At 37.3% G+C, this 19,796-nt stretch overlaps 1 protein-coding gene across 4 annotated transcripts in view; it reads right to left on the reverse strand.

Annotated features, from left to right (window-relative positions):
• Positions 1-2,136: 2,136 nt before the first annotated feature.
• Positions 2,137-19,796, reverse strand: part of LOC135696044 (acid-sensing ion channel 1B) — a 29,263-nt gene continuing 11,603 nt past the window's right edge. For 2 of the 4 annotated variants that reach the window (XM_065215312.2, XM_065215309.2), the window contains exons 2-8: positions 11,758-11,860; positions 9,654-10,387; positions 6,208-6,355; positions 5,334-5,387; positions 4,564-4,729; positions 3,895-3,986; positions 2,137-3,123 (exon numbers count right to left, since the gene is read on the reverse strand). In XM_065215312.2, the coding sequence (XP_065071384.1) occupies positions 3,002-3,123; positions 3,895-3,986; positions 4,564-4,729; positions 5,334-5,387; positions 6,208-6,355; positions 9,654-10,387; positions 11,758-11,839 (1,398 nt within the window). In that variant the 5' untranslated portion in view covers positions 11,840-11,860 and the 3' untranslated portion in view covers positions 2,137-3,001. Of the gene's footprint in view, positions 3,124-3,894; positions 3,987-4,563; positions 4,730-5,333; positions 5,388-6,207; positions 6,356-9,653; positions 10,388-11,757; positions 11,861-14,497; positions 14,633-14,768; positions 14,922-19,796 lie in introns of those variants that run through there. The other 2 variants (XM_065215310.2, XM_065215311.2) reach the window with 2 other exon arrangements.

Raw genomic sequence — 19,796 nt, forward strand, 5'->3', positions numbered from 1 at the left:
TTGCGGATAACGAACACTTCCCGCGAAATCGTGCGCGGAATTTGAAGCAAAGACTTTCGAAGAGACCTTGTATTTATTGTTTTTTCTTGTTATCAGGAGTCAGAAGTTTAAATGGTGGAATATTCGAGGGGAACATGACCAGATAAACAAATATTTTGCGTGGAATCTACGGCAGATTCTTAATAATGCGGGGGCGGAAATAAGGGCAAAAATTATTGCGCAGGGAACGCATTCCCCGCGCAGAAAAACCTTTTCAGTCTGGCAGGAAGCTGCAGGGGGCACGGGGGGCTGTGCCCTCCCAAATGAAAATTTTGACAACAACTTCCCCCTTCTGGCTACACTTTTTCCAAATGATATTTCGAAAAACTGCCATAATTATAATTCCGTGAGCTCGATTTAGTCCAAACATATCTGTTTGATATAGATCTGCACTCTTGTTTTAAAGCCTACCCACTTAGGTATGGTTCTTGCTCGAGTTTGCCCACCCTAAGCCGACATATACAGCTACGTGGTTGGATTGTAACATGGAAAAATATTTTTTTGCAATTATTATCTGGTACTTTGAAATGAAAAATAAAGTATTTTCAATTTCTATGCAAATTTGCTGAAAAATTTGTATGATGCCATATGGCATTATTGCCGAGAACTGGTCAAGAAACACATAAATAGAAAGCTCAATAGAAATTAAATCTTTTTCGTTATTTCATGATCAAACAGTATCATTTCAATGAATTTCACTATTTTGAAAGTTTATGCCTCTGTGTGAAACTTCTTGAAGCAATTTCGGTAGCCTCTAGCGGACTGTGCACTAATACCAATGCTAAAAAAGCTGTTTAGTACAACTTGCACCAAGAAGACAGCCCTTTAGCGACTGTCATACTGAATCAACGATTTGAACAAACTCCTCAGGGACAATGACATTTTTGTGTTGATGAAAAATTGAAACGTTTGTAGAGGTCTTGATCCAAGTACTCCTTTTTAATAATGATTGTGGGGCAATTTAAAAGATATGATTGCTTTTATCGTTATGAAGAGCTTTAATCACTATAATATTTATAATTTTCGCATTTCGTTGCCGGGTATGACAGAAAAATAATCAGTACCTCCTGGAGGTCTGGGGCCAAAAATCCCAGCTAAAAATAAAATTTGGGGTCAATCCCGTGGGTCAATTCATTTTTAGATATCAATATTATTGTGTTTAGATGCCTGATTATACACTTCTACAACTTTTTATGATTTTCATATGGAAGAATGATGAAAAATTGACAGAATTAGTTGCAGAGGACTTGGTTCAGCTAAAAATAGCACACTATGAGTACTTTACAGTTGGGGTCCCGATATTATCGTTTTCAGCATGTCAAAATCTATAGGCGCGCCAATTTTCATGCTTTCTTCATTAAACGCACGATTGTTATGAAATCTGTCTCTGGTTGCCCTCACTATCTCCGGTTGTTGTTGGGGCGACAAATGGGGCTGGGGGGGGGCGATGACTGCCTGTCTGCGGGCTGGGAGTCATGTATGCTAGTTTTCTTGCGCTCTTGCTATATATATATATATATATATATGTACATGTGCTATGTATTTTTCTTTATTTTTCGTTAAGCACTGATGTTAAGCTGCTTTTGAGAAGACAATCAGTATTTTTGTAGATAGAATGACAAGACAAAGCATTGCAGTGTCAGTTTCAGTAAATGTCATCATGCCCGAAAACATCAACAATGAAATCATGATGACGATAAAAATGTAGACAGGGATGTCAATTTGCATTGAATAGATAACAAAGATACACAAAAGCTATTTCTGATTATATGCAATAGTTACAATGGACCAGTTATCATGATCTTTAAAAGCAATAAATTTCATTGCGATAAATTTTCGTCTTAATTAGCATTCAGTCGAAAAAATTTTCGTCAAAATGTTTGTGCGAAAAGTTTTTGTACTTAATGCATAAAACACCTAATTTTGCAATATGTATATGCCAGGCCAGTCCAAACATGTCTTCTTGATGTTGTAGTTTTATTGATGTAATAGTACATTGAATGTCATATATCATTTCTATGGCAATCTGCACTGCAATAACAGGATTCACAATGATGTAGCTTGCCCAGACAGACATTTACAAAGAATACCAGCACCCCGTTTGGCGAGAAGATTTATATGAAATAAAATGCAAAGATACATGTACATTTATAAGACAAGCATTACAGATACTTCGTTGGGATTCTTACGTTAATTGAAAAAACCCATAAACCTTGGCTTCTATGGTTTAGTTTAATGGTGGGTTGGCAGACCGAGATGCAATGGTGTATGCAACAAGGGAGACGGTCCCTTTCTAGAAACAAAGCACCTGGGTCAGCAATCCCATTGCCATAGCTAGTATATTGCTAATTGTTATTTACAACAGAGTTTATACAAGGCGTGTTCTAACTACGAGTTATTGAAATAGTCTACAGTCATGTTAAACAACCGACAGAGAGCACAATACATGAGCACAGTCACTTGTGGTGTATGCAACAAGGAAGACAGTCCCTTTCTAGAAACATAGCACCTGGGTCAGCAATCCCATTGCCGTAGCTAGTATATTGCTAATTGTTATTTACATTGGAGTTTATACAAGACGTGTTCTAACTACGAGTTATTGAAACAGTCTACAGTCATGTTAAACAACCGACAGAGAGCACAATACATGGGCACAGTCACTTGTGCCAATTGCATAGGCAAAACCGGAATCCTGTATTAAGTGGGTATTTGGTCCCAATACACAGCTTGGTGAATTTTCAACTTTTAAAACGTAGTATTGCAAATATTCAATTTTTTGATGTGACGTCATTGAAAATTTAACATCATAATATACCAGTTGTGTGTTGCATCACTATGGTTGCATGAACGAATTCTCCTTCTGAGCGGGCTACAGAATATCTGCGATAAATTCCCGCCAGCTAAACAGTGGCCCCGTGTCTGCAAATTCTGGACTAGAAATTGAATGTGCGGTGATGGTCTGTTACCTTGGCAGAAGAACTTCAAAAAATTTTGTATATATAATCATAAGAAGGCAGTCAAAAAACTCGACATATGTCAAAAGACTTGAACCAAGAAACAAACCAAGTTGGCCACCAATGTCACCTGGAATGAAATGGTAAATAGAAATGAATTAGCTAAAAATAATTTGTTTTTACTGAAAAGGATCAAGTTTCATTGACTTATTAAAATCTATAAAGGAGTCATAGCAAAGCGTTATTTCAGGTTTATTAAATGTTATAGCTATGCAATATAAGAACAAATTAACATCGACCTTTTAGAAGTTCTTAGAAACCTAAGAAATAATATACCTTGTTACACGAAAATAACGCGGTACACCAAATAACGCGGAACAAATTAATGCAATCACAAATTAACGCGAGTAGCAAGATAAGATTTTAAAATGAGAGGTAGATAACGCGAACGAATTTCAAATATTCAAATAGCATTTAATTAACGCGATGGATGAGCCTGAAAAATTGTCAATTTTAGTGGCTGAAGTGAGAGAGGTTGAGTATCCCCTGAACGACTGAAGTATGCTGACGACTGAAAATTATTTACAAGAAATAGGTAAGTCTAGGGATTAAAGAAAAAGGAAGATAAGGACGAAGATGTGGAATTTCAAGCGGAGACAGTTGATAATAAGGACATTCGAATGTTGTAAATAGTATTTTTAGCTACTCTTGTGCTTTAACCAGAGTGAATATAAGCGGAGGTGACTATACATCTCCTTTTTGTCAAATAACAGTAAGTGTGTGCAATCTGACTTTTGCAACGAATGAAGATCCATTTTGGTCTTAAGGACATAACATGAAGGGATGCTTATATATGATGGCATGTTGGCGGTTCAGGCATAGAAATAAACATTATTCTCACCAAGTAACACCTTCAAGTCATAGCTTGGAACCTGCTCAACCAATTCATAGCTGTATTCTCCAAAGAACACCTTAAACTTGAGAAAATTCTCCCTAAAAGTAAATGAAAAATTTCTAATTATCACTTATATAACAACTTGCTTTTTCTGAAATGTTATAAATACATTTTACGACCAGACTAAAACTACTAAAATTACCAGACCAAAACCATCAATCATGAATAATCGTGATCGGCCGGACAACCTGTTTGAATTTTCTGTGTGTTTTTTGTTGGCATACACATTGTAACTCAACAAGCTAGACAATTAAAACTAAATATAAGGTTATTTACTCTGCTAGAAGGGAAACAGAATGAAGATAACAATAGCAACGTATATATATTACTGTTAATGATTATAATTAAGAACAATTTTGTCATCAATTTGATATTTTATAGCCAGAATGGATCTTTTCACATGAGGACATCATGACAGGTTGCCTCTTCTGTATCAGCTTCACCAAAGTTCATGCAAGTGGAGCTCTAATGTGCCAAAGCTATTCAAAAATATTGAGCTTTTTGATCAAATTATTGAGTCATTAATATTCTTTTTTGTGTAATTGGGCTTCATTTATGTATTTCTGTGCAAACTATGTACTAATCATAAGAAAACAAATCAAAATTTAAAATTACCTGATGAACAGTCTGTTTTCCATGGCTGTTCCGCTTAGGTTCAGGTCTATTGCAAGGTTATCTGCTGCGGCGTTTGATGGGAACATTGCAGAGCTTTGTTTTGCGATGAACTCTTCTACCACGCACGGAATGGGGCATTGATACTTTTGCTCGATGTCAAACCTCTCTAATAAAAGAGTATAGTTAAAATATGAGAAGCTGGTGGATTAAGAACTAACACATCAGAGGTAGCGCCAGAAATCTTCCGACAGAGGGGCTGGAGCTTCCGACAGGGGGCTAAAATGACTAAAATGAGCACTTTTCGTACGTTATTTTGTCAAATTTGCTCCGACAATAACCTAAAATTTCCTCCGATGGGGGGGGGGCTAGATGCTTCCGACGGAGGGGCTGTAGCCCCCCTAGCCCTCCCCTGGCGCCACCACTGTAACATATGCATGGCAGACAAGTGAGGTCTAGTTTGGAACACGTACATGAAAACATACTTCATAACCCTTTCACTATGAGAAGAAGATAGGGCAGGATCACTATGGGAAGATCTGTACTACTGCACATATTGCTGGTCCATAATCGTATGAAAAAGTTAACGTTGCACGGATTTGAAATTATCATTGCAAAATTAGAATTTTTCTTGGCGCAAATTCGCTATCAGTGAAAGTTGGCATACACCATAATTCAGAAATTTTCCCGATATTGAAGTAAAAGAAGTTTTTAAAGAATCAAAAAACAAAGTAAATTAAGAAATAATTCTTTATTTCAATAAACATACTCACCCCAATTATTCCAAACGCATCCAACTGTTTTGAAGTCACAGACCTTGTGTTTCCCTATGGGGGACAAAAATTCTCGTAAGTGTTAAAACTTAATCCTAGTGTTAAAACTAAAGTAAATAAAGTTTAAACTTGTAAGCAGAAGCATCGCTTTAATTAAATGACAAATGAGATGTAATGGACATAATGTCACACTAGGTATCTAGCAGCTAGGAACGGTAGGAACGACAGCAAAGCACCATCAAATTATATACAAAGTTAAGTTTTTATGGAAGCTTTTAGGAGATAAAGTCCGAAGCCCACAAGTAAAACAGCATCAGGAAAATGTTTGCCCCAACTGGAGCTAGAGAGGGTAAGAGGAAACTTTCTTTACATTGCTGGCCCCTCCAGTTTAGGATCAGTGGCGCGGGTCGTGATTTGTTTTGTCAATGCATAGATAAGTTGTCACTGAGCCTAGGCACCGCGCAGCCATTGGGCTAGCAGGGGCTATAGCCCCTCTACTTTTTTTCAATAATATATTAGAAAACTTTGTGAAAAGTTTACTCTAACTATGCTCTAATGCAACATTGGATAGTATGCTCCTCAGCAGCAAGTTTTCTTGACTGGTAACCCTTTTGTTCAATTTCTAGCTGTTTTTCTTGATGGTTTATTATCCCCAAGCTAATTTTACCTATTTTTATAGCTATTGATATCTTCCCTGAACCAGATTATTTATAAAACCCCAGTAGAAATAAACCAGTATTTTCTAAAAGGGTCATTTTCCTGTGTTCTAGAAGGTGTGACCTCAAAATTTTTCGGTCACGCCCTTTTCAGCCCTCCCAAATTTAAACTGGCGCGCGGTCAAAAGATTCAAAGATAAAGACGAATGGAAGCCTACCTGGCATGAAGGCATCAACACAACCGCATTTGTCAACAACATATGACGTCAGCTGATCAAGCCAGCAAAGATGCTCCGAGTATGAATCAAAGGCTTTGAGCTTGAGACTTCCACAATTAGTTTTGTATGGATGCTGGAGATTCACTCTCTACGACACGGGGAAAGTAATATATGAAGCTCGTACATAGAATTCATAGAATTAGCATGTATGTGTGTATTTATGTATGCATTTTGCCATCAAATGATTTATAATTAAGAAAAGGAAAGTGATCTAATAACTGATATATAAAATTCATTTACAAAAGCTTACAACGTAGTCTAAAATACCCCCAGGTTAAAAATGGCAGGAATAGCATTAAAAAAGGTCAATACGGCCTTGTTTGCATAATGGTCCATAATGAGGCTTGAGTTAAAGAAGCTTCAGTTGACGAAGTTTAAAAGTTTATGAAAATGATGTGAACTTGAGCAATATAAGTATCTAACAGGATTTAAAGGAAGAGCCATGAAAGCAGTGGCGTAACGGGAGGCATTAAGGGGCCTGTGGAAAACACTGAGCAGAGCCCCTATTTTACGGACTGCAACAGAGTCCCATCCAACGCTGTCGAGCATAAGACCTTGTTTACATGAGAGAAAATTGAACAGTTTCAAATGGGACGGTTCCAAATTGAACGGTTCCAAATGGAACGGTTCCAAACGGTTCCATGGTTCCAGAACGGTTTCAACGCCTCGTTGCGTTTACACGAGGACTGTTGGAACCGTTCCTATTGGGACCTGCTACCCGTTCTCTTTTGGCTCCGCTACAGAAGTAGTTCTATTTGGAACTGTTCCGTTTGGCTCTTGTGTAAACGGGCAGAACCGCTTGAAGCCGAGCCAAATGAGATCTCTTTGTTTATTCAGTTTCAGTTTCAGTTTAGACCAAAACATTTGTAGGTGTATTGTTTCTAGCTTCTGTTTCTGTGTGTTCTTGTCCAAAATAAACATGAGCCATTCGATTATCTGATTTACAGATTTTGGCGCCAAAAACTGCGCATGTTACTCCTCCCTTGTATCAATGCTAGGGTCCTAGAGCGGAACCTTTTAAACTGCCCCAAGGTTCTCGTGTAAACGCAAGCATGAAGTATTTGGGACCGTTCCAAATGGAACCGTTCCATCAGGGCTTCATCCTATATCTGCTTTGATATAGCTGTAGTGTAGATTACTCCTGGAGGTGGTTACTCCCATTATGGCCTAACAGGGGGGTTCCAGTCAGGGTCAAAGAGGGCCAAAGCTAAAACGTTAAAAAATTACAATCAAATGGTAGACGTTTTTGACAATAACCCTCAAATGGCGGCATAAGGACGGAAATTATGTCCTTAGTAGCATCCATTTCTTTGTGCGGGCCTGGTCTTTATTTGACAAACTTCTTAGCTATTGACTGTTGTAGATTCGGGAAGCCGGGACAAATAAAATCTTGTTCATTGTCTATAATCAATCGCAAGCTAAACAAAGCCATTATGTTATTATCGAAACTGGGCCATTTGGAAAGACCCTCAATCCGACTGGACCCCCTGTCAGGACTTTGTGGGAGTGTCCCCCTGAGGGATTACTGAAATTTCTATTGAATGCAAAATCAACTATCCAAAATAAAGCACAAACTGATACACAACATAGATGCAGCAAAAACTCGCGTGTAAGAACCTTGGGATTTAAGAATTTTTTGGCAGAAATTTGCTTTTTTAATACTCCAAAAAATTAGAACCTGTTCAGGCAGGTTCTTATAGGTTGTTATATGTGGAGTACTATACTTTTTTACAAAAACTGCAAAGGTGACTGAAAATTGAATTATTAAAATAAAACTAAAAATGCACAATGTATGTTAAGTTTGAACTAAAAATGCACAGTGTATGTTAAATTTGAATTGTTATTAAGAAACAGTAATAGTTTCTATTTTATAAACAGTAATAATCATTGATCGATTGTTGGTAGGCTTTTGGCAACATTAGTACACAATCAAATATTCAGAGAGAAGTATAGACCAGATATAGTGTCAGTGATGTGCCTAAACAATTTAGCCTTGGGGGGGGGGGGGGGGGGGGTGGTGGCGTTCAGAAAAAAGTGACCAACTACACTTTTTTGACTCACTATTTCTCCTTAAAATGTGTATTAAAAATGAGATGGATTATCAAATATACACCTAATGATAACAAAGTTAGAACAAAAAATTGTGTGAAAGTATAAGGAAATTAGATTTACAGAAACAAATTTTTTGTAGATTTCGCGTTTTTAGGGGAATCAATAAGTTTTTTTGCTTTTTTGGGTTAATCCAGCAAAAATAGACTACAGCTTTGCAGACATTGGGAGCTTGACGCCCCCCACGCCCCCCAATCGGCACATCCCTGTATAGTGCTATTTTCTGATAACCAACAACAAAACCTAAACAGTATAAATTAAGAACTTAATTAAGAACCTATTTAGCCTAGACAGTCTACATACAAGCCTAGATACAAGAACCTGTTTTGCCAAACTCTGAAAAGAGAAGGTTCTTACACGCGGGTTTTTACTGTATCACACGGCTGTCTTGAAAACATGGAATGTGGAATGTTGCAATAATGGAATGCTGGAAAGAACCTTTATAACTTCATGCTTACGAGTACATTCATAACTAATTTGGGTTCATTGATACGAAAACTTGTCTTATAGAAAGGTGCAAAGGCTAAATTTCTTTTATTCACATTCCAACATTCCGCTTTTCCAGCAGTTTAGTATTCCAACATTCCAGCAGTCCATGTTTTCAAGATAGCCGATATCATACTCTCTGAATCTAAACGATGAATCAGACAGGAAAATTACTTGGAGAGAGGAAGAGATGATTTTTGCCGACAAAAAAGGGCGTGTCCCACTCTTTAAGGGTGTGGTCAAAAGATAAAGACACTTGAATTCTGGTTTTTTGCGTTTATGTTTCAAAGTTTAAAATCAAGTGCAATGCTTTGAAAGTTCAACTACACAGAAATGTGAATATGTTACAATTGTTGCAAGAAGGTCACAGAGTGTGTACAAATATTCCATCTTTTGCCACGCAAAAATCCTTCCTCATTCGTTAAAGTGCAACATGACTTTTAGTGTAAAATACAAAGGTTGTCTTCAGCACATTGATGTAGTATGTCTGAGCCACTGAGTTTGTTGCCAAAACTATTAAAATTATAAGCCTTTGGTATGGCCTTCTTTAAAGAACTTAATCCCAGTAGCCATCTTTCTTCAATACAGCCTGTTTCCTCAACATAAAGAATAGCAACTTTAAATGACATAATTTCAGGGTGGAGGGGCCAAGTTCTATACATCAAACTAAGTGTTGCTAAAAAGGGCCTTTATGGAAATGTTTTTGCTTACCAAAAAAGTTGGGGGCCATGGCCCTTCCCCACCCCCGGTAGCGTGGGCCCTGAATTTTAAAAATAATGACTCTATTTTACCTTTCTTTTGCTAATTTCGATATTTGTAACGGTACCAGGAGCGAGCAGCAAACCGGCAGTTTTGATCGGTGTTTGGTCTTGGCCGTGAATTATGAGTTTGATACCGGCTGTATCAAAATCGTTATAATCATATTGCTGTATATTGATAACCATCTCAATCGCTTCGGTGGTTCCAGTCCGGTTAATAGTCATTATTGGCCCGGTTTTGCCGGAATTGAAGGTATGGCAGCGTACTGTGCCTGAGTTATCCCAATATTCAACGAAATCCTTAACATTGCATGTTTTGTGACTTTGCCTACAAGTCACAAGCATGTCCACAAGTCGATGATTTCCCAGTTTAATGAGAGAGCTATACTCGCTTCCTGTAATGTTGTCTGTTTTGTTCCTTAAAATGTCGCCCAGTTTTGTTGTCACTACGATTGACCTTTTGAAATCGTTTGTGTTACATATGGATATTGCAGGGAGTTTTATCGGTGGTTCGTCATAGACAAGAGTAGTTGTTGTGCTCATTGGGTACTGAAAGAATTGCAGCAGACTTGCATAGATCTTTTCTCCAACATAACCAAAGGCCGAAATGAGAATCAATGTCCAAATAATTCTACGAGCCAAATGCTTTTTGTCGAAGCAAAAATGCAGCCCATGAAGGGTGGAGTCGGAAATAAAAGTATTGAAATGCTCTGCATTTCGCTTTCGTTTGCGTCGTTGCTCCATGTGGAAAGCCTTTTCTGGAATGCCTAGAAATAAAGCAAATAACTACTAAAATAAAAGTCAAGTAAAATTATAAAAGATTATAAAAGATATCTTAGAGGGAATGCGTGGCTGGGAAGTTGTCTCATCATCACCAGCATCTCTTTTTGCCTCATCATTCCCCTTCAAACCAACACCCGAGCAACGGCGGCGCTAGAAATTCTACAACGGGGAGGCTTGACTTTCCACAGGGGGCTAGGCAACTGGAGAGACAATATGGAATCCCAGTTGCAATAAGAACGTACAAATATTAAAATTATGACAGGACATGAATTTATAAGAAAGAGCAGCTACTTAGGTCGGGATTGACATTGTTTGCGGGGTACTCGTTTTTAAAACAAACTGTCCCTAAGAAGACAAAAGAATACGACAATTTCCGGAGAATAAAACATTTTCCGTGATTTTTCAATTTTCTTAAGGTTTTAAATTTTTCTGGGTAATAAAAAAAGGACGTTGTTGGATTTAGCAAGGGATATTTAAGTTGCTAGTTTCGACGAGGACCTTAATAGGTTAGAGGTACAGGGATGTGCCATTATTTAGGGGCACCATTTTTCTGAAAAGCGCGGAATTATCGGTATCAGTTTTTAAAAAATGCGCGGAATTATCGGCATTATTTGAAGAAACATGCAGAATTATGGGTACTATTTTGAGAAATAATTGCAAAACTATTACTATTAGGAGGGAAATTTAGCATTAGCAAAACGAATTTCCAGATAGAAATTAAAGAATGATTGAACATAAACAATTTGATTGATGATTTTGTTGTGTCTTGAGAATGCTTTATTTCTCTGCGGAATTATGAGTATAGTTTTCATCATGTTTGCGGAATTATAAGTACCATTTTTAGAAATGTGCTGAATTGTGGATTCAATTTTTAACCAAAATGGCATGTTCCCGTCCAAAACTAGGCCTAGTTAGTCATCCAAGTTAAACATGGCTTGTTGCGGCAACTCTAATTTGTCTGCGACTTCTTCAGTAGCATCCAAAAGCCCTTTGGTTTCGTCTCTTTTTCGAAATTCAGTAACTTCATCTTTCAGGGTTTGAATCAACTCAACAGTTGCTGTTTTTATTTCCCACATCATTAGCTCAGTATTATTTCCTTGCCGTTCATGGCGCTACCACTTGGGTAACCCAAGAGTAGATCATGACTTTAATACCATGAGTAGAACGGGTAGCTAAGTTAAAAGAAAAAAGATAGCATTGGGGTGTTAGTTGTGATTAAAAGGTAAGGGGAGTCAGGAATTGAAGATGTTTAATTCAAAAGCCCTGTATTAGCTATACCAGTTATCAAATTGGCAAGTGATCAAAATTCACTACCCTAGACATGATACAAAGTCTCTTTGAAGAGGATTCATACCTGGATATCGCACTTCTGTTTCTCGTCTTGCTTCTGCGTACTCGCCCGCTGTGGATTTTCGCCAGTTAATTATTCTCCACATTCTCAAACCCTTTCTCTATACCTAAAACAAGGCAATGAATTGATTAAACAATTGGAGCAAGATTTGAGCGTTGTGGAACTCCATATATTGATAGCTCAGTGGAATGATCGTGGCTTTTGATGCAGAAAATTGGCGTTCGGTTCCGACCAGGTGCAGAAATTTTACAATTAGGCAGCACCCTTGTGGAAATTATTTCTCTCTGTCAGGCTTGGTCTACTGAATAAATATATATATATATCTTGAATTTTTATGATTGTTACATTGGAATCAAGGGTATCATTAACAATAATATCATACAGATGCACAAACTATAGCAGTTAAAGTCACACACACGCGTTAACTCACCAGGAACTTCAATATGTATCTACTGCGAAGTTCTTTCGAATTATGAGTGAAAAGACTTTTTGCCTGTCCTTGAATATCTGAGATATCACCGGGGGAGAGAAAGTCGTAGAATTGAGAAATGGCAGAAAAAGACGAAAATTGTTTGAAGTCGATTACACACGCAGTATACAGATTTACGCTTGGGTAAGAATTTTAACATTTTTGATTGAAAACAATTGCTGAAGTATTTTCAGCTTTTCAATTTCTGGTACACAATACAACTCTTAAGCAGATGGATTAAACTTAAGCTAATCCTACATGGCAAACACAATGTATAATTAATCAAATAAAAAGCAGATCAGAGCATAAAATGCTTTTCTAGCTGTCGATTTTTGAGGGGTCGTGTTCAGTAAAAAGATACAGTACCCTATCAAAAGTATTGCACAACCCTAATTAAAACTGGCGACATTATTTTTGAATTTTTGACAATACCAAACATTGGAATGCATGAGTTAAGTGAAATGGGTGTACTTTATTGCAAGTTTTGGCGGGAAGTTCTTGAAAATGTTTCAGATGCCGTAGAGAGCATAGTTAAACATGAATTAATTGCGCAAAAAAATTATTTGTAGAAATAAAGACAATGCTTAAGAAGAAAAATTTGAGATGCGAGTCGCTATAAAGAATTTGCAGGAAGTGGAATTTTCAAAAATTCCTGAGCAAGTTAAGAGCAGCTACACAACAGAAGTTACTTGAGTAGTCCCATTGTTACCTATGTAGATAAAAGACAACATAGGATAAGACCTGGATAAAAAAACCTTCTTACTTTTTACCAGAATACTGTTTGCGATTGTTGTTCGCTATACAAAGCCTTTTGCAACATTTTTGAAATTCTATTTTATGAGCTCTTTGCTAATGTGAATAAAGCATGATCAAGGTGTTGTATCTCATTTCTGTCATACCTTTCTATTCTTCACCGTTTCCTTCTAAGAAAATGGAGCCAAAAGGTAGACTTACTCCATGAGCCTCTGTTTCGCTAGGCAGTAGCGAAACAGAGGCTCATGGAGTAAGTCCAGCCAAAAGGTAGATTATAAGCACTTTGACCACTTCAGATAGAGATCGATGTTGATTTTTGTTTTTACACGAAATTTCTATAATTCTGTCCAATGATGTTACATTGTTACTTCAAGAGCAAAGCACTTAACTTCGTCTGGAAAAATCTACGTTTCTTTTGTATCCATTCTTTGCTCATTTGTAACATACAGAGAAGCTTTTCTAAATTGTCTAAAGGTGCATACGATATATCATCAAACCTTCTACCTATTTCTACAAGGCATACATAAACTTCCTCAAAATAGTTCCATTGATAGAACGATTCGACATGCAAGAATCTATGATTTTCAGCTCCCCCACTTCGTAATCTTGCAGGAAGCCTTTTATTGCATAGCCTGCGATCGGGCCTGGACGGAGACTCGACTCCGACTCCTGCGCCCCGTCCTCCTCTGCCCTGATCTCAAGCTATCTATTGCGAGGATGAAACGGTTCTTCCACGAGGGGGATAAGTGAAGACTTTGAGCAGTTACTTTGATAGTAATTTTGCAAATCATCTCTCAGCGGCTGCAATTTAGATTTAAGCGCATTAATGCATCACTTTATTATTTGAGCTGTGTTTTGTTTGCTCTGAAGAATGATTGCAACTTGTCCAGGCATACTGTAGAAATTAGAAGCCATCACAGTGTAAACAATATAAAAAGTCTTTCTATTTTAGCAACCAGCACATGACTTCACGGTCCAGTGTAGAGCTTTTGATAACAAACAATTTAAGAAAAATCAAAATGGTACTTTTCATTCACAGTGTCCAATATCAATCTTGAAATATCATTTCTATTCGGGGCGATTTGTACTAACTGTACGTGAGTGCAGATACAGGATTGAGAAAATGTTATGTTAGTAGTACGATAACGATATACAGTGTCGTTGGTCGCAGGTTCGGGTCCTGCTCTAGTTTTTTAACTTGCTCTCAATAACTCGCTTAATTTTTATGCGTAATGCTTAATTTTTATGCGTAATGACTTATCTAATAGAATCAAAATGTGACAAAACAAAGTACTTCATGTCAGATATCGTGACAAAATTTGAATCGACTATAAACACAACACTTAAAATCCTTATCTTTATAAACCTTTGTTAAAGTTAACTGAAACAAAATGGCGAAGATCCTAGATTTATGTCAAGAGCCAAGATAACATATTAAAACAAGTTGGTTCTTTTTCCTGATGGCAGACTCGAACCACAAATTTGTAAGAACCTTGATTGTTGAAGTAAATCAAGTATTACCTTGTTTAATCGAGAGAATTTAAACGGCAGCGGCAGGCCGTCAGTAAATGCCTACGAAATATATTTTTTCCGCTGCTGCTCTGCCAAAGGGTCTTCTTTGCGAACCTTGACGCCGACTCTTACGAAATGCGAAGTCTTTAATGATTACACCTCATACAAACCTTTCTTTTTGTGGGATCGGATGAAGCTAGAACCATTGTCCCAATAATAAGTCCATTATAGAACACGTATGATTAAACTAAAGAATGCAGAAAAGCTTTTTGAAACTTACGATGGTTCATTGCTTGTGAGTCCTCTCTCCTCCTAACAAGATGTTCAAGAAAAATTGCATCCTGCTACAAATCGTAAAATGTCTATTTTTTCTGTGGCCATTTATAAAAGCGAGATAGATGCTTGAAGACGATTAGCTAAGAATTGAAGTTCCGTAACATAATATTTTCATTCCAGTTTCACTCAGCCTAGAAGCAATAGAAGATCGAAACACAACAGACTTGATTTATCTTTTGTGTGGGTTTTCCAATCCCTAAATATTGCTGAACGGGACGATCAAGATCACACTAACAAAAACAAATAAAAGTTGAGCCTATAGACGGATCAATGCAGTACAGATTGAATTATAGGCTTAGGCTGGCTTATAACTAAAAGGACTAAAGAGATCTTGCTTTTTTCAAACCGACTGAGAATCTCAAAGTATAGCCCTCATCCTGGCTCTCTGGTTGCATAAAGAATGCATTGAGTGTAAAATCAAGTCTCTCAGGGGATAACAGCCATGATGCCAGAGTGAGTTGGATACTAGCATGGGCACAAGAAAAAATTAATTTCTCCAACTTTGCCTGCGTTACTTTGCTATTTTACCGTGAGAACTGAAAAATTTGGCGCCGAGGCAGCCCTGAGTGGGATTGAAGGAAAAGAGATTGCCTACTTTTTCACTAGCAGAAAGTCTTGGTTTTTGTTACCAGACCATATAAATGTTTCCAATATTCAGAGATTCGAATGCCGACGGCTCTGCCAACAAGAAGCTACATGCAGAGTATTGTTATATCGAAGATCTCTAACTAGTAAAGATTGTCACGCGAAGTTGGACGGGAGCTTACAGTCCCGCATATCAGAAATATTCTAAGGATGAAAGTTCAAAGTGATAGAGTTATAATTCTGCATTTTGTATCCTGTCATAAGGCTTTACATAAAACGTTCTGATTGTCTTGAACATTGGAGGGGCAACGTAACCTAAAGACACTTGGAGTTGAGAGAGAAACTCATATAGATGTATGTATTTGTTCGGGAGACGAAACCTGCAGTCCTTTATTTCGAAACAATACTGTCCTAAACCAATCAGTGTTGTGGGGTCATAGCACATGCGCATTAATAACAGTATTCGCACAGCTTTTCTGTCTGCCATCACACAATTCTTGAACTTCCTGCCAAGGCTTCAAGTGACAATGCACATGTGCAATGACCCCGAAACGGGGGCTAGTGGACGTGACGGACATGATTCATCTCCCGAACCATTCCATATCACACCAACAAAATAACTTATAACCTCTTGGAATGTCACCAAAATCGTAGTCTGATTTTTCCTGTTTTACATCAGTTTTCAGGCCGCCCCAGTGTTCAGGCCCCATTTGCCATGAAAATGAGTGAACCGACTTTTTTTTGCAGACAAGTTTGAAAATTCACCGATAAAACATCCCCAGATGGCAAAAGCATAAAAACCTTCGCTCTTCAGAAAAATGTTATGGGAAAGTTAATGACTTTGTTCAAGTTACATTAGACAGTAGATAAGCACTTGATTCTTCTTGTGTGACGTCATCAAAAAGCTATTTTTAGAATTTTTGAATTTTAATCACATAACATAAAAGATTACTATGAAATACTTTCAATCATGCAGAATTGGCTAAATATGTCCAAAATTGGCTGAGATATGGCCAATGAAAGATTTGAAGTTTGCTAACGAATCACTGGTATTTTGGCACATAAAGTTATGAACAGAGCCAAAAAACAAGAGGCCAAAGTACAGAGGTTTGATGGGAAAAGAGCCAATACACATGTGGCCATATCTCGGCCAATTCGTAACACAATGGACTGAAATTGCAAATTTAGAGGTATTTCAAGATGCTCTTATTGATTCTGTGATCCAAATTAAAAACTTCTAAAAATAAATTTGTGTGACGTCATCACTTTAGAACTCCATTTTGAGTTGCACAGTCTCCTAAATAATTTTAGTTTGTGTCCTCTTGTATTATTCTGCTTCAATTCGGAGAGTAAGGACGGATCAGCAGCCATAAAACCATTCAACAGCTTAAACGTTAAATGCTCTTAGTCGATAGCTGTATGAATTATCCTTGATTATTTACCAAACATTGAGGAGTGTACGATGGTTAAAGTTTAAAGTTAATCAAGCACGTTTTCGCTTTCTATGCATTGCTGATATCTTTCAGTTAGCATGGAATAACCATACGCAAACTACACTCTTTTTTATAAGAAACAAAGGTCGATGTTGAGATGTCAGTTTCTTAATATTCTTGAAATTTCAATACTCACTGTTCCTTTAGAGTTACTTAATTATGAAGTCATGAATGATGTTATGAAATGTTCATGACTTTTTTATCACGTCAAGCGATTCGCTTCCGTTTTGACACTGTATCTAGACGTGGGAAGTATATTTTTATCCCTTGTGTTTTATTTTCGAGGCCGTCAGGGCAACCATGTTCTTGGATTTTGTAAAATTTCGTTGTTCTCAGTTTCATCACGATTTAATAGTTTCTTAATTTTTTTTGCTTCGAGTGCTGAAGTTTCCTAATTTTTTCTGACTGTCCAGTACTCGTTTCTTATAGCCAGTTTCTTATAAAAAATGAGTGTATTGCACTTTAGTATACCGTATTTCCTCGAAAATAAGCCCCAGCATATTTTTTTATAAAATGAAAATTTTCGGCCAACTTTTGAATCTGCTTATTCGAATTTTTTTTCTAAAAAGGGAAGACAAATTTGAAAAAACAAATTCTTTTTAAGTAGATATTTACAAAAGTTATCACTTCTGTAGAACAATACGAATGTCTTTTTCAGAAATTATACTTTAATATGCTTTAATATACTTCTGTAAAATTAAGTTTAGTTTAAGACTTCTGTTTTAAACATAGCAGAGAACGACTTTCTTGTAGGAGCCAGTAGCCAGGAGCCAGTAGCCAGTAGCCAGTAGCCAGGAGCCAGGAGCCAGGAGCCAGGAGCCAGGAGCCAGGAGCCAGGAGCCAGGAGCCAGGAGCCAGGAGCCAGGAGCCAGGAGCCAGGAGCCATATTTTCAAACAGTTTGCCAGTAGATTCGTATGATTTGATTCGAACGGTTGTTTGACTGTTTTAAAGGAGTTTGCAATGCAATGGCTGCACTATCTCGGCTTATTTTCGAGGTCGGTCTATTTTTACTGTTTTTTCTAATATTTTTCGGCTTATTTTCGAATCTGCTTATTTTTGAATGTCGGCCAATTTTCGAGGAAATACAGTATAGAATTATAGTAAATAAAAATTTAGGAGAAAGTACAGAAAGCGGGGTGTTTTAAGCAAAGATGCATATAAAACAAAATTTTTGATTAATGAGGAAATAGAAAAGGCTTCAAAATAAATTATTTTGATGGCAGCACTTTTCTTCATACCAGCAACAAAGCAGCTGAATGTGATGTCGTTTGCTTCATTCCTGAACGTACATTGCATTGTAAAGAGAATAGTCATTTAATGGCTAAATATTTCTTTTGAATAGTGGCTGATTATATGCTCCTTTGAGTTATTTCCAGCAGTCCGCATTTACTAAAAAAACTGCCTATGGAGACAAGCTGTTTTTCAAAAGCTCTATTTTGTCTAAATCCAAAATCTTGCCATTTCCCACCATTTTTTGAACTAGTTTAGTTTTCACATTAGTCTTGGGATTAAAAGATCATCTTATAAATCTATAAAAATGCAATTTTTTAAGATTGCTATCAAATTCTATTTACCGAGGTAGTGAAAAGAAGTCAGCAGATCTGTGTGAATCCACTATCCAAATTTCTAAACCTTCTAGAATGTGCTGAGAACAAACTAGAATTGACGAGGCTTTTAAGAAACTAGAATTTTGAAGAATGCACAGACAAATGTTGAGAGAACCAAATGTTAAAGAGAACCAAAGGCTAACTTGGTCCTTGAATTTTCTATTTAAACATTTCACATTCTAGTAAAGTTTTCTATGCTATCCTAGATAGTGAATTCCAGAACATTTTCACATTTCTCAGCTAATAGCACCGTAGCTAATTATACATAATCTTAGTGATTACTTTATGCCTATAAATTTGTTAGAAATTATGCGTCTGGCTTGAACTACAAGTGTTACAGGGAAAGTACATTAGGAAAAATAATTGTATTTAGAGGCAGCGATGTTAATCAGGTACGCATAAGGATGGCAATAAGTGGGCAATACTGTAGAAAATCAGCAACGAATTATATTAAAAAGAAGTGCGAAATAAAAAGTCAAGTGCCTGTAAACGATTGCCCCCTTCCACCAGTAGAGTAGCCGGGGTGTTAAGAAATGGGGGCAAAGGCGAGATGAGCAAGGGAAAATTGGGGGCTCCCCATTTTGAACGCCTAAAAGCGCCCTTTCTCGCAGATAGTTTTTGCCCTTTGGGGGGGGGGGAGGCGTCCGCCCTTTTTTGCCTCCCCCTCGATACGCTACTGCCTTCAACCGAAAACCTCTTATGAAAGCCACCACTATGTAGAGGTTTTAGGAAATACTCGTTATCATGAGCGTTGCTTGCCTCCATAAAATATCGGTCTAAATAAGAAGAAGCGTAGATGCATGTGAGCCTTCCTAACGTTTAAGGTAATGCCGAATTCTTGTAGAATGGGGAGATCACAAATTGGGTCACTCTGTAGTGTTGTCTATCTTAAGGCTCTTTTTCTATGAGCCTGCTACTTCAATCTTGCCGAACCAGCCTATAGTTTGCTGGATTTAAGGCTTTGAGTCTATATATAGTCGACGAAACGCCAGAATAACCCATCCAAAGCCTTAAGAACCGCGATGAGTAAATCTGCAAATGCCGTTTTCAAAATAAAACATAATAAAGCATTGTTTTAATTAAAATTTCCTTTACGTTACAGTTCCCATCTTCGTCTTTTGTTAGACAGATGACTGCTTGCGATTCCAAGAGGAAAGAGTCATCAAAAGATTGATAAAAAGATTAATAATATTTCATTTCTTCATCTGTCAAACACCTGCCTTCATTTCGATACATCTTTATTCTTTAGAAAGCGTAGATTTATGCTATTTGAATTTGTAGCAAGA

This window comes from Rhopilema esculentum, chromosome 14, assembly GCF_057945365.1.
Source record: "Rhopilema esculentum isolate cy_ngs chromosome 14, ASM5794536v1, whole genome shotgun sequence".
Taxonomy (NCBI): Eukaryota; Metazoa; Cnidaria; class Scyphozoa; order Rhizostomeae; family Rhizostomatidae; genus Rhopilema; species Rhopilema esculentum.